The sequence below is a fragment of the Lagopus leucura genome, unplaced genomic scaffold (genome assembly GCF_019238085.1).
Source record: "Lagopus leucura isolate 7727_CA_CO unplaced genomic scaffold, USGS_WTPT01 Super-Scaffold_741, whole genome shotgun sequence".
Taxonomy (NCBI): Eukaryota; Metazoa; Chordata; class Aves; order Galliformes; family Phasianidae; genus Lagopus; species Lagopus leucura.
In genome coordinates this window covers 7,300,114-7,314,034 of record NW_024962256.1, presented here as the reverse complement: position 1 = coordinate 7,314,034, position 13,921 = coordinate 7,300,114, and the positions used below count along the sequence as shown (strand labels likewise).

Sequence of the window (13,921 nt, the reverse complement as noted above, 5' to 3'; positions counted from 1 at the left end):
CGAGCCGGAGGGAGGGCCGCGGGCTGGTGCCTCTTTCCCCGCCGGGAGCGGCGCGGGGCTGAGGCGCGGCGTGCTGCCGTGTGATGCGGGGCGGCGGCCGGCCGGCCTGCCTGCTTGTGCCGGAGCTGCGTAGGGCTGTCCCAGCCGGGCGATCCGCTTCGCAACTTAGCATAGAGCAAACCCACGTGTGTTTTTCGGGGTAGCGGTACTGTTGCCGTGCGCTCCTCTGGCAGCAAGAAGTACTGGAAGTGAGACCCGAGCGCGTGGGTTTGGAGCTGGAGGCAGCACGGAGAGCGAGGGCTCTTCTTGTGGCCTTGGCCGTGGGGCTTGCTGCTCGCTGTACCCCCATGAACGCTGCCGCTGCCATAGCTGAGGCTCGGTGCTAGGCTTGATTTGAGCTAAAAGCTCGCTGAAATAAAGAAAACTTCCTCACGCAGCAGAAAGTGATGCCTCGGCTCCTCCAGTCGCACGTACCCGGGAGTGTTGCTGTGTTTCAGAGCCCTTCTGCGCTGCCCAGCCTGTGTGTTGTTTTCTCAGTTCGCCCGAGGGGCGTGGGATGGGGAGCTGGGCACAATGTAACATTCATAAAGTCGTCTAGAACTCAGCTGTTTGCCCAGAATGGGGATAAATGTTTGAATTGCTTACTGTGTTGGCACCGCGCTGAATAGGAGCCTGTTGTGTGATGCAAATGTTGATGGAAACGTGCCTTGTTTTGTAGCCCAAAATACTCCAAATTCCGACTGGGAGAAGAAGGTAACTGACTACTTCAAAGAGAAATTAAAGGAAAATAATGCTACTAATTGGGTAAGACTGTTATTCTCTTCGAGTTACACAACTCTGAAGTTATGCTCTTGTACCTCCTAACCATTGCAGTGATATATTTTTAAGAAGTTCTTCCTTTTCATGATATGCACTTCTGAACGTTAGGCCTTTGTGATGATTATTTACATTTCAGTTGCTTTAGTCTGTATGTAAAACAAGATGCAAATTCCTGACTGATACTGCAGCAGCCCCAGTCCTTGGCTCCAGTGTGCTGGTTTGCCTTGGGCCCCACCTGCTGAGCGCTGCCTGCTGGTGCTGGGATCCAGTAGGTGGCAGGAGCTGACAAACACTGTCATATTTGGAGGCCAGGCCTGTTGGTCTGCAATAAATGTACACAGGAAGTGTTCAAACTGTTCTTCTTCCACGTCCTTCTATCATAATGCTGCAAAATTCGGGTGGGTTGAAGAAATATCTGCTTGGATATTCATGTTTGAGGAAGAATAGCATCTGCTAAAACTTCTTGAAGTCCAGCAAGGGAAAACCATGCTTTAGATTTAAAATAAAGCGTACACACTTGAGTTCAAATGATGCTTTAGTGTAAAAGGCTGACAAAAATGGCATCCTGGAGCACTGTTAATTGGATTGAAACAACAACACTTCAAGGCTTGAGCCAAGCAAGTTAGCAGTGGGATATATAAGATGATAAGAAAGGGGCAGTGGCAGCTTTTGCAATGTGTTTGTTTGGGTTTTTTTTGCTTACTTCATTGTGATACTTAATGCTTATATGGCAGTTGTTTAGGAAAAACTTTCTTTTACAGGTCCCATCGCTGAATGATGTTCCTGTACATTACCTGAAACCCAACAGTTTAGTGAAATTTCGCTGTATGGTTCAAGATATGTTTGATCCTGAGTTTTATATGGGTGTATATGAAACAGTTGACCCAAACACAAATGCACGTGTAAGTGAAATACTGACTTGTTACTTCTGTAAATGCTTAACATTTTCTTCTTCCAAGTCATCGTATTTCTCAACTTTCAGAGCTAAAGCTGTGGAGTCTGGCACTGTCTGGTGGTTGCTTATTATATAGCATCAGTAATATAACAGTATTTATAATTCTCTTGGGGAATTTAAAGAATAAATATTGCTTTAAAAGTATAGATTTTTGAAGGACTTAAGCACAATAATTTAGATATAAATCATATTCAAGCTGCTGGCACACAGGGAATGATTGCACTGTTTTTTCCTTCTTGACAGGTTTTGCATTTTGGTAAATACAGAGATGTGGCAGAATGTGGGGTAAGTTACACAAGTTGTATGCATTTTGGGATGAACTATTAGTTGAAAAGATACAGTTTATAAGTGCAGTGTAACTTGGTACTCACAGTGGGCTCCTGGAGATAAGTCTCTTAAAACTGGAAGTTAATCTCAGATTGGGACAGCAGAGTATTCCTAATTGTTTATCTGCTTTCGAAGTTCAGCACAGTTGAAGTCAATTCTGTTTTAATTAACATTTGTTCTACTGGGTGGGGTGGGACAGAAAGCACTTCAGACTGTTTAGATTCACTGTTTCATAATATGTAATCAGGCACATTGTGAGTTCTGGCTAAGTAGCTGAGTATGTGAATATTTAGTTTTAAACAGGAAAGACACTAATCGGGTTTTTAATGTTGTTATTTCTATTGGCATTCTAGCCACAGCAGGAAATTGATATGAACTCCTCACAAACAGTCACCTTGGAAAGACAGACATTCTACTGCGTTCCGGTGCCTGGTGAATCAGCCTGGGTGAAAGAAATATCTTTTTTCTCTGATCTAGTGCTGTGCTATGCAAACATCATCACCAATTAATTTGTTAGCTGTAAGGAGACAAATTTATGTAATGTTTCTTAGTTTTGGGGTTGTTGTTTTGTTTTTCACTTCAAGGGGAATCAGGACAGGTAATGATTGGAAGGCTCTTGAAAATTGCTGATAATTCATATTTGTGCATCTTTAGAAAATGGGAGACTCAATTTGAGCTCTGGGCGTTCACTGATGTTTTCTGGTGAAACCAAGACATTGCTTCATAGTAAGAGTCTGACAAAAGCCCTTGTAGAAACACTTGCAGCATGTTAGACAGTAATTCTTGGAGGGGATATGTTGTATTTTGTAAAATGATGAGAATTTGATGGTAAATTTGATGACTTGGTAATTCACATTTTGAATTCAAAATTTAAGAAAACTACTTGTCATTGGTACAGAATGCCAATAGCACTTGAATATGGTGGGGTGGGTGTTTTTTGGTGAATAGGTGGTCGCTAGGAATTAAACTGGGGGGAATGCTCAGGTCAAAATCTTGCAGCAATGGAAATTTCAGGTGAACCTGACTGGTGTGAAGATGCCTGAAAGTCATTTCAACGTTTGTACATTGCATGCTAATGAAAACACCACTATATTAGATGTTGCAAAACTCATTTATACCTGCAGCACAGCTGGCATCTTACAAGTACGTCAGCATCTGCTGTGTATTTCTTTTCTAAGTAGTCCTAATAACTGCATCAGGTAGTCTTGCTCTGACAACCAGCATGCTGCCTGGGCCTGAAGAAACTTCTAATGCTTTGTTCAAAATAGGAGATGACATCAGCAGAGCTTACTTCCCCTGAATTTTTCTTGCTGAGTGTGGTGTTGTCCTTAATCCTCAATTTTACGCATATATCAGTGCCAGCCAAGCTCGAGTTAGTCCTTCAACATCCTACACACCAAGTCGCCACAAGAGGAGCTATGAGGAGGATGAGGACATGGAACAACATCCATCTAAACAGAAAGAGCAACACATGGGTAATGGTCTTACTGATGACTAGATGTTAAGGCATTTTGTCAGGCATTGCAGAAATTCAACTTCAGAAATCAAAGTATTTGCAATTGCTTGAATCAGCATTGGTTAATGCAGCCTCTCATAACCAACTTGGTGTTTTTGTAGACCTCATCAGTGGCTTAAGTAATGAGGGAGACCTTATGGTGTTGGGCATTGTATATTCTATGCCTTATTGGTTTTTATTTCCCACAGTTAATAATTCCTAAAATAAATATCTTGTTCAGCAGCACTTGTATGCTGCCTTTTCTGGGAGTTCTCTTTTAATTTCTAACTGTAAAGCATGTTTCATGGTAATCTTGAGAAAATGAGTTTCTTTGGATGTTACTGTTTAAATTGAGGCTGGACTGCATCTTAATTGGGTGCTGCTTTGCTGCAGAGAATACTGTATTTCTAAAGAATACCCTCTAGCCTCACCTTCTTCTTTTGTGAGACTTACAAATTCATAAAGGAGGCAGATTAATACCAGATGCTTTGTAGCATGCTAAAGAAGGCTCTTAGACCTTCTCAGAGGATGATATTTTCAAACCATCAGTGTTAAGATGGTGTGCACTGCTTACTGATTTTGCGGGTGACTTGTGAACTTGTTCTGTTGCTGTTTTGTGGAGACACCACTTCAACTGGCATAGGGGCCTCCTGAACATTTTGACGCCTTGTCTTTTGAACAACAGCAAATGGTTAGTTCAAAATGATGAATCCCATTACAAGAAAAATAAGTGGAAAAAGTATCTTCTGTTTGGTCTTACGTGGTCATGAGGTTCACTTGCTGCATTTTTGGTTTTTGTATTTAAATGGATGAATTGCAGAGGAGGTTTTCATAATGTTTTTTTACTGCTGAAAATCTAAAGATGATTAATGCGACCTGTTTTGTTGATGTATATTCTCACATCTGTGATTATCTGTTTTTCAAACTTGATATGCAGAAATGTATTGCCTTTGTAGACCTGCACAATTTAGAAGTGTTTAGTTGATGGGGTTGAAGCATCACATGTTGAAACTGAGGTGGTTTGATCATGTTTGGAGTTTTTAAGACATGCAGATTTTACCCACTCTCCTGTTTATCTTGGTAATGTAAAATATGCTTGTGATACTTTGCTACTCTGAGTCAGAATATCCTTTGACAAATATGCTCTTTTTTTTGTTTGGCTTCTTGTTAAATTAGTGTAATTCTACGTTGCTTGATGCACTGAGTTGTTTACTTTGCTTTTCTATTAAGGAGTGTGTGAATCCTTTGCTTTCAGGCAGTGGAGGTGATAGTCATGGATGTGGGGAGCCGAAAAGATTAGAAACTGAAGCTTCTGCAGGTCATCATCTCATTTCTCCCAACTGTTCACCTCCTCTTGACTTAAATTTTCCATTGCCAGGGGAGAAAGGACCAGCATGTCTTGTAAAGGTAAGAAAAATAGAGTGATGATGAGCACAGTTATGAGGCAGACAATCTGAAGTGGCAGGGGGAAAAGTCTGTTACTAACTGCTCAAATGTCTGGCAGAAACTGGCTTCTGGATACTTGCTTCTAGGATTTGCCCTCTTAAGCAGGAATTTGTGATGGGAAAAAGAAAAAACAACACAGCAGTACCTCTGTATTGTGCTTGAGCTGGTCTTTGATTCTATGCTGTCTATGAAACTTCTAACACTGCTTCCTTCTCTTGGACAGGTATATGAGAGCTGGGATACCTTCAAAGTCAATGATGTTCTGGAGGTGTATGGTATTTTGTCTGTGGATCCAGTGCTGAGTATAGTGAACAACGAAGAGAGGTAAGGCTTGGGTGGCATGTGGTTCTGAAGTGAAGTACATTTATGTTAATATGCCAATTATTTTTGTTTGTCCCTTTAATACAGACAGGGAAGTATGTGATATGTAATATTCACCTCTTCAGTTGTTGCCTAAATGCTTGATATGGAAAGCATTAGATTCACAGTCCTGTAAACTAAAATCCATTATACTCTGAAGCATCCATGGCCTTGGATTCATGATGCATGTTTTCCTACGTTGTTACCCAGTCTTTAAAGCAGAAACTATTTCTGTAGCTAAGTTCTGTACACTTTCATGCCTATTAAAATCTCAGAGGCTGAATGAATAGTGAATAAATGGAGAGCAGTTTTTGAGTAGGCTTTAAAATGATAAAATATACTATAGTTAATACTATACTCTCGTGAACTGTAGAATACTTAAAATTTAAACTTCTGTCTCTTCATAAATGTGGAATGATTGTAAATAGGGTTGGGTTTATTTTCTGCTAATTAAGGTGTATTATTATACTTCTGAAGTTTCTGGTTTCAGCTTCTGTTCTGTGACTACTTGCTTGAAAAAATGCAGTTCTAAGCAAATCAATTGTAAAAATAATCTTAATGACTAATCTAACAGAGATACTACTAATGCCTTGAGCAGTTGTGCTTCAAGTAAATTATTTGTGTTAGTAACTTTGTTTATCCTTTTAATAAATCCAGTATCAAGAGTGCAGTATGAGTCCTCTATAGTGCCAGCTTCTTAAAAGTAACTCAGCCTGGTCAGCTGCTTTTGGCTATCAGCTGTCTGACAGAAAGCTAATCCTGCACTGACAGATCAGTTGGTGTCATACAGTTATTTATTTGTTTTCTGCATGTCATTCTATCACAAATAAACAACGTGGTGGCATTTAGCAACATCTTGAATGCAGAGTCTAAACAAAAGATTTTTTTTTTTTTGATAGAAAGAGACAGAGGGTTGTTGGAGAGGTCTTGAAGTAATGAAGCCTTTCAGCTTAAGGCTAGTAAAAGTTCATCAGATTTGTACCAATCCTTGCCGTCATACTGTACAGTCACCTTTAGATTTTAGTTTGTACATAACACATGAAAACAGCCTGAAAGGGATTTTGTAAGGCACCACTGAGAAGACCAAACCTTGTATAACTGAACTCTAAATTAAGAGGTAACACGTGCAAGCTACAGTTGAAGTATGCTCAGATTTTTTTCTCTCAGCCGCCGATACAGCTGTTATGGGGCTGCCTTGAACCTCTTGTTGGCAGTGCCTAGAACCTGGCAGAAAACAACAAAAAAGTAATGCATCTTTTCTGAAAAGTTGCTGTATGTATATAACATCATCCATGTTTGCTGGACAGAGCAGTGTGTAACGCTTGATGTGAAGTTGCATCTGATTAAGTGGTGCAGCAAACAATGTGGTCTGTTTTGGGTGGCTTTTTTCCCCAGGAATGTAAGAATCCATTATCCTCCTGACACTAATAGAATCCAACTTCCTCTGTCAAGCATGCTTTGGTGTTTCCATCTCATTGGTTATAAACTGTGATTTTGTATTTGATGTTAATAAAAACCCTGAAGACAGTTCCTATAGTTGGAATACAGAAGTTACCAAGAGTTGGGAATAGATGTTGGGAACAGGCATGCTGTGTTCATGCCATGGTTCCAACAGCTTGTGCTCAGGTGGAGAAAAAGGTTTGGAGTATTTTCAAGTCTGTTTGTGCCCTTTCCTAGGGATAGCTCAACCCTGGATCCTATGGAGTGCATGGACACAGCAGAAGAGCAGAGAGTACACAGTCCTCCATCCTCATTAGTCCCCAGAATCCACGTGATTTTGGCACATAAATTGCAACATCTTAATCCATTACTGCCTGCTTGCCTTAATGAAGAAGAGAGTAAAACCTGTGAGTACACTTCACTCTACACACTTGTAAATGTGCAGTTTGCTGGTACATATGGACAGGGATTTCTTAGCTCGGAGACAAATGCATCAGTATTAGATTTGTTTTTAAGTTTTGTGAAAGTAGAAGAGCCATTCAATGCCACAGCCATTCAAAACACGAGTTTGTATTTATGTGATGCTTATGCATTGCTTTTTCTGAACTAAATGTGAGTTAAATGAAACATACTTAGCATCTACAAGTTCAAAGACTTCACCAAGCTGTTTGGCTGTAAGATTCCATTTGCTTTCAAATGCAGTAGTGAATTGCTGGAAAACTATATCTCCAAATTCATACTGCAGTGTAAGTAAACATATGTGCAACATAAGGAATCATAATGCTGTGAGAATAAGCAAAAACAGTTCTGGTTTTGAAGTAACTGTGTCATTCTTTGTGGCTGATTTAACTATTAGTTTTCTTGTTAATTATTGCACGTTAACAATGATGTACTTCATCCCTTCCTTGCATACATTGTATTGGCTGTTTTGAGCTCTGCTGTGTGTAAGGGGATTTTTTGTTTCTGATTTGGTATGACTATGCTATATATCTCAGAAATTAGACTCCAAGCATTATAGACTTCTGCAAAAGTATTATTTGCATTTATAACATTTAATTTAATAAAAAAAAAAAGTATTTCAAAGGAAATGCTGTGCAGCTGAAGTTACCTGAAGCCAGTAATTGCTTTGTAGGCAAACGAATGTTTATTTTTCTGTCTTGGAGTAACCACTCTTCTCCATCTGATTGTAATGGAAAACAAGCTTTATGTAAAGAAAAGTGGGGGGCGAAGAACTGCCCATTCTCTGACATTGTCTTCTGCTCTCTTATCAGTTGTGTCTAATTTCATGTCTGAGCTGTCACCAGTTAGAGCAGAGTTGCTTGGGTTCCTCACACATGCCCTCTTGGGAGACAGTTTGGCTGCAGAGTACCTTATATTGCATCTCATCTCTACAGTGTAAGTATTTAGATGTTTGTCTTTCAAAAGACATTTCTTTTTTGGGGTTCTTCACCATTCTGTAAGTGAACAGCAGAAACTGTTTATTCCAGCAGTACTTTGTCCAGATAGTTATCCTGTCATAGTGGGCAGTATTAGCAGACTTCGTTCTCTGGAATACCAGAAGGTTTTGTTCAGAGGCCAGTTTCATCCTTTTGGTGTTGCTTTGAGAGCTGGAAAAAAATCTCCTAGATAAAAGTTTAAACAGAGGTACAATATCAGTACATTTGTGTGCACACACTGTTCTTGCTGGCTGTGAACGCTCTGATGCTTGGGTCACACGGTAGTTTTTTTCCTCTTATCACAAAAAAATGTGAAACTTGTCAAGAACTGGCAGAAGATATACAGTAAGAAAAGGGAGAGGAAAGCTGAGGGCAGGTAGGGGAAATGAACAAGCATAGTCAGTAGGGAAACTGAGCAATAAGAAAGAGAAAGCATGGAGTGTTTGCAGTAGAGCAGAAGGAAAATAGAACATATCACAAGCACTATAAATGTACTGCTTTTGTACAATGCTGCAAAGCCTTCCAAAGCAGAGTTCAGTCTAATTTAGTTCCATGCGCACTGGAGAAGGAGCAAAAAATGAGCCTATTATTTACGTATATATCAGTACTGAAATCTCCTGCTAGCTATCAGAGATTGATCACAGATATCGCTCAGTTTGATAAGAGAGATCGCTCCGTTTGAGTGATATCTCTGATCACTCTGTTAATCAGATACTTCCCTCACCATGTTTCTTTTTGATTTAGTTATGCGAGACGAGATGTGCTTCCTCTGGGAAAATTCACAGTCAACTTGAGTGGATGTCCAAGGAACAGCATCTTCACAGAGCACATCTACCGCATCATCCAGCAGCTCGTCCCAGCTGTAAGAATAACATCACAGTGTTGCAGTGTTTTTAGTCGTAGATGTTGGGGTAATTGGCCAAAAGAAAGAGACTGTAACTTATTAAATAAAGTTGCTGATCTCCATCTAAGGGGCAGGTAAAAGTGGAGATGTATGTGGCTCTCTTCCAGTTGAAGCCTGTGTTATCCTAGTTGTCTAAGATGAACATGGAAACAGGTCCTCTCCTCGTATGTATTGAACTGTCAGACAGATGCATCTACCTTTTCTTAACGCATCACTTCTTAAGCCTTTAGTATTTGGATGTTTGGAATAAAATGTGTTCTGTATTATGGCAGCAAGTTTTATTTTACTTCCTGTGGAGGTTCACAGTTGCAGTTCCTGCTAAAGAAAAAATTACTTCCCGGAGAGGTGAGAGGAGATGTGCGAGGAGTTTCTTTTCTCATTGCAGTCCTATCGCCTCCAAATGACGATTGAAAACATGAACCACTCACGATTTATCCCACGCAAAGACTACACAGCTAATCGCTTAGTCAGTGGAATACTGCAGCTCGCCAGCAACACTTCCCTTGTCATAGATGAGACTCAGCTTGAGCAAGGACAGCTTGACACAAAAGGTACAATTTTTTCTTATATGTATGTATTTGAAGAGAGTGGTGCTAACTGTGTCCCAGTGACAAGTTTCTGTTACAAAACAGCTGGTGGTTTCCATATTCTATTTCATTGCTTGAAGTAGAATGCTGCTAGTTCTGCTGCCTTCTCAGACAATTTAATGCATGATCTCTCAGTTTTGCTTACTGGAAATTTCTGCTGTTTTGCTCAGAAGTGCTTGTATTGAGTCAGAACGAATAGCTCTAGAATTAAAAGTCCTACACCTATTGTTTTTTTTTCCCCCCCAAGAATCCCTTTATTAAGGAGTACTACCTGTCCCAGACCTCAGGTGACCTGTAGTGAAACAAAATGGTATCTCATTTGGTATGACTGTGTCATAGAGTGCTCTGGGCAGCGTGTCTGACGCTTGATGGAAGAGGCTGCTGGTTTGAATGAGTCTTCAGACCGCAATACCTCTGAACCATTACAGTGGTTTGGCTTTTCTGGGAGGCGAAGAAGGTGGGGGGAGCATACACTGCCTGATGCTTTATACATTTACTGTATATATGAAAACCATCCCATGAAACCCTACTTAAATGTGGGGCATACAAAATTAGCTAGTGTCTCATAGAAAAAAAGGGTGGTTCTGTCATTTAAGCTGATGTAGTGTTGCACAGTGTGCTTTCTACAGAGCTTTAAGTAATAACCTACATAAAAGAGGAATTGTGGTACCTTCTAGAAGCTCAATGACTGGAGAATGTATAGCATGGCTACATGTGATGTTTTGAGGAAAGACTAATGTCACTGGAAGTGACTTTTAAAAGAACAGTACTACCTTCATGAGTCTGAAGTGTGTGATGCTGCAAGACTGCTGGGCCTCCTTAATGAGTGGTTGGTGCTCTGTCCCATTGCAGCTCAAAGTTTGGCAGAATTAGCCAGGTTGAGATTTCAGGTAGACACTATTGAAAAACATAACTTCTTTTTAAATTATTACTACTGAAAGTTACTTATTTGCTTCTGAGCCTTTGCATGAGGGAAGGCTGTTAATCTGGCTTTACTCAAGCAACGAAACTTTAGTGAAGAAAATATTTAAGCTATTAAAATTATTTTCCTTATTAGTTTCCAAACAAAATCAAGATAACAAACCACAGCATCTAACAATTAAATGCTGCTCGTTTAAAAACACTGGGGGGGGGGGAGAGGGGGGGAGGGAAATCAGTTTGAAAAAGCAGTCAAAGTCAAAGCTGTCAGAGTTTTTTCTTGCTCTTCTAGGTGTGCACAATGTGAAAGCCTTGGGTAATCTGATAACTTGGCAGAAAGTGGATTATGACTTCAGTTACCACCAGATGGAATTCCCATGCAATATTAACGTTCTTATCACCTCAGAGGGCCGATCGCTCCTACCGGTACGGCAAGATCTTTTTGAATTTGGGGAATAATGACTGTTAGTAGCTATTTGAAAACACTGAGCACACTGTTCCAGGGACAAAGAAAGATACACGTGAAGACAGGAAGACTGTCTTATGAGCAGTGATGTAAGAGAGCCACCTTTCCTGCTTAGTTGAATACTGATGGCAAGGTAGTGACTGAAGTTATCAGTGGGCATTACAACGTTGGGTAGAGCCTGCAGGTAGACCACTGCTCTGAAAGCTTCATTGTAAAACAGCTTCAAGAGGGGTTGGGTGTATGAATAAAGAGCAGTTTGTCTGGAATTGCCCCTTGAAAAAACAGAGTAGCCTAATGTTACGTGTCTCTGACCACTTGCAGTCCAGCTTTATAAACTGAGAAACTGTGCACTTGTCTCAAAGGGAAACTGACTTACTGAATAAAACTCCACGCTGGGTTTCACAAAGGGAATTGTTAAGTATTTAAAGAAGGAATTGTCTTGCCTAAATTCTGAGACTTTTGCCTTGGAGGTTAAATCTTGGAGTAGAAAAACCATATGAAAAGGGATGATTTTATTTTCCAGTCAGATTGCCAAGTCCAGTTACAACCACAGATAATTCCACCAAACATGGAGGAGTACGTGAACAGCCTCCTAACTGCAGTGCTCCCTTCTGTGTTGAACAAATTTCGAATTTACCTAACTCTACTGAGACTGCTGGATTACAGCATATCTGATGAAGTGACGAAGGTATGGAAGATTTCACTAGCTGATTTTCAACTCCATCAGACAGAAAGTGCCTTACTATGTTACTGTACTTGCTCATTTCTCTCCCGGGCAGTGGCTGTTGGAAGTTCTTTAAAAAGGAAGCATTTTATTGTCATGGATATGCGTGCCTTCAAGGGTTTGTACTCACGAGTGCTTCAGTGTACAGAGTTCATACACATCCTGCTTGCTAAAACTCATTTTGAAAATAATTATATTCAAAGATGAGCAAGCCTGTTTTTATCCAAGCTGATTTCCTGACGTTCCTCCTGTAATCTAAGGATAGTTGTGGTGTTTGAATACTGAAGTCCTTTGTCGCCACTTTTGTTTGCTGTACTGTTTATAGGCAGTTGAAGAAGACTTTGTGGAAATGCGCAAGAATGACCCCGAGAGCATAACTGCTGATGACCTGCACAGAACTCTGCTTGTAGCAAGGTGGGTAGTGCTGTTAGTTTGGATGGAAGACTTTGAAGCAAGCTGGAGCCAAACTCATTTAATGCTGACGCTTTAAGGCAGGTGTGTGAGGAATCTTTTTCCTTTGTTTCTGTCAGTATCTTAACCAGGTAGAGTTCATCCTCTGCTTTCCAGTTTCTGAGATACTGATGATTGTTCTTAAGCTGCTTTAGGTTACCAAGTGTGAAACCATCTCCACATTCTTCCTTAACTGCTGTTTCTGCTCGTCCAGGTTCCTGTCCCTCAGCGCGGGGCAGACGACGCTGTCAAGAGAGAGGTGGCTGAGAGCAAAACAACTGGAGGCACTGCGTAAAGCCAGGCTTCAGCAGCAAAAGTGTGTTAATGGAAATGAACTTTAATGTTTTGTGGATGTCATGATAAAAATTTGTCTAATCCTAAATGGAACCCATACTAAGATTGGGATATTGTTTATACCAGTTTTTTTGTAGATAATTTATACCAAGATATTATGGATATTTACCCTTGCAATCTGAACACACTATCTCTGTTCAGCCAGCTAAACATATTTTATGAAATTTTTTTGGAGCCTGTTTTGTAATTGAGAATTGGTAACACTGAGCAAATGATTTGATATTAAAGTTTAATACTGAATTTGTGTAAGCTCATTTCCTTTAACAATAGGAAAATGTAACCCGTTGCCCTTATAGCAGGGGGTAGAGTCTGCTTGGGGATAAGTATGGTGTGATTCTTCAGCTGTGTGAGTTGGAGGAGCAGAGGAGGCTGCTGCTGAGCAGTTTCTGTAAGTTTAACTTTGGGCTTTAGGCAGCCAGGGCTCTGCAAGGTGTGTTGTTGCCCTCTGAGCAGCAGAATGATACTGATTCTAGTGCAGTATGAAGAATCAATTTAAAATTAGCTAAGATTCCAGTATGAAATTCATCCTTACTGTACTTAAAGACAACTCTCACTAACCTACCAGTCCCTCTCATGAGCTTTACACTTCAAGCTATTTCAGAATAACAGGGACAACTGATACTTACATAAGCCACATCTTACTATATTAGTATGTTATTAGTAATGCAGGGGTTTGTATGAATAATATCAATTAAGTACTAAGAATGGTCTCTATCTTATACTGTACGGTTTGCACTGATGGTCACAAGAATCCCCCCTGCCCTAATATGACTTGCAGAACTGGTGGAACAAGGGTGGTTTGAGTGAAATAAATACTGAAGTCATACAGAATAATCCATAAAGATGGTACAAGGGTAGGGCTTCTGCCCCCATGGAGAGCTTAAAGTATATAAATCACAGTTAATTCTAGATAAGACTAAATATTCTTTTGTGAACTTTACGTTAAGCCTAAGCCACCTTACTTTTTGAGTGAGACAGTGTTAACAGGAAGCTGCTAGTTTATTGCATTTTCTGTTCCAAGCACAATGGTAGCTGCACAGCAGAAGCAACTTGAAATTGTTTTTTTTTTGTCTGCAACTTAATGGTACTCGAGTATAAAAAGTTTTTTTTCTACACTTTTGACTTCAGCCAATATTGTTTTTTCAGCTTAAAGATGTGTTTGTCTAAAACCTGGCTCCACTCTGGGGAAAAATGCAAAAATACAGCCTGTAAACGTTCTCTTGATGATGATTTTGTTATG

General features: G+C 40.2%; 1 protein-coding gene across 1 annotated transcript; it reads left to right on the top strand.

Annotated features, from left to right (window-relative positions):
- The first annotated feature begins 83 nt into the window (after positions 1–83).
- On the top strand, positions 84–12,668 carry LOC122175695 (minichromosome maintenance complex binding protein). Its single transcript, XM_042863560.1, has 16 exons — positions 84–129; positions 719–804; positions 1,581–1,721; positions 2,018–2,059; positions 2,686–2,699; positions 3,458–3,576; positions 4,852–5,003; positions 5,266–5,366; positions 7,080–7,249; positions 8,114–8,237; positions 9,023–9,140; positions 9,568–9,733; positions 10,980–11,113; positions 11,677–11,841; positions 12,203–12,291; positions 12,542–12,668. Exons 1-16 carry the CDS (start codon positions 84–86, stop codon positions 12,666–12,668), a joined length of 1,794 nt encoding a protein of 597 aa, XP_042719494.1.
- The last annotated feature ends 1,253 nt before the right edge of the window (positions 12,669–13,921 follow it).

Coding starts and splice junctions, on each gene's coding strand:
- LOC122175695 (XM_042863560.1), top strand. CDS start 84: ATGCGGGGCGGCGGCCGGCCGGCCTGCCTGCTTGTGCCGGAGCTGC. Junction 5,004..5,265: donor GACCAGCATGTCTTGTAAAG/GTAAGAAAAATA, acceptor TCTCTTGGACAG/GTATATGAGAGCTGGGATAC. Junction 11,114..11,676: donor AGGGCCGATCGCTCCTACCG/GTACGGCAAGAT, acceptor TTTATTTTCCAG/TCAGATTGCCAAGTCCAGTT.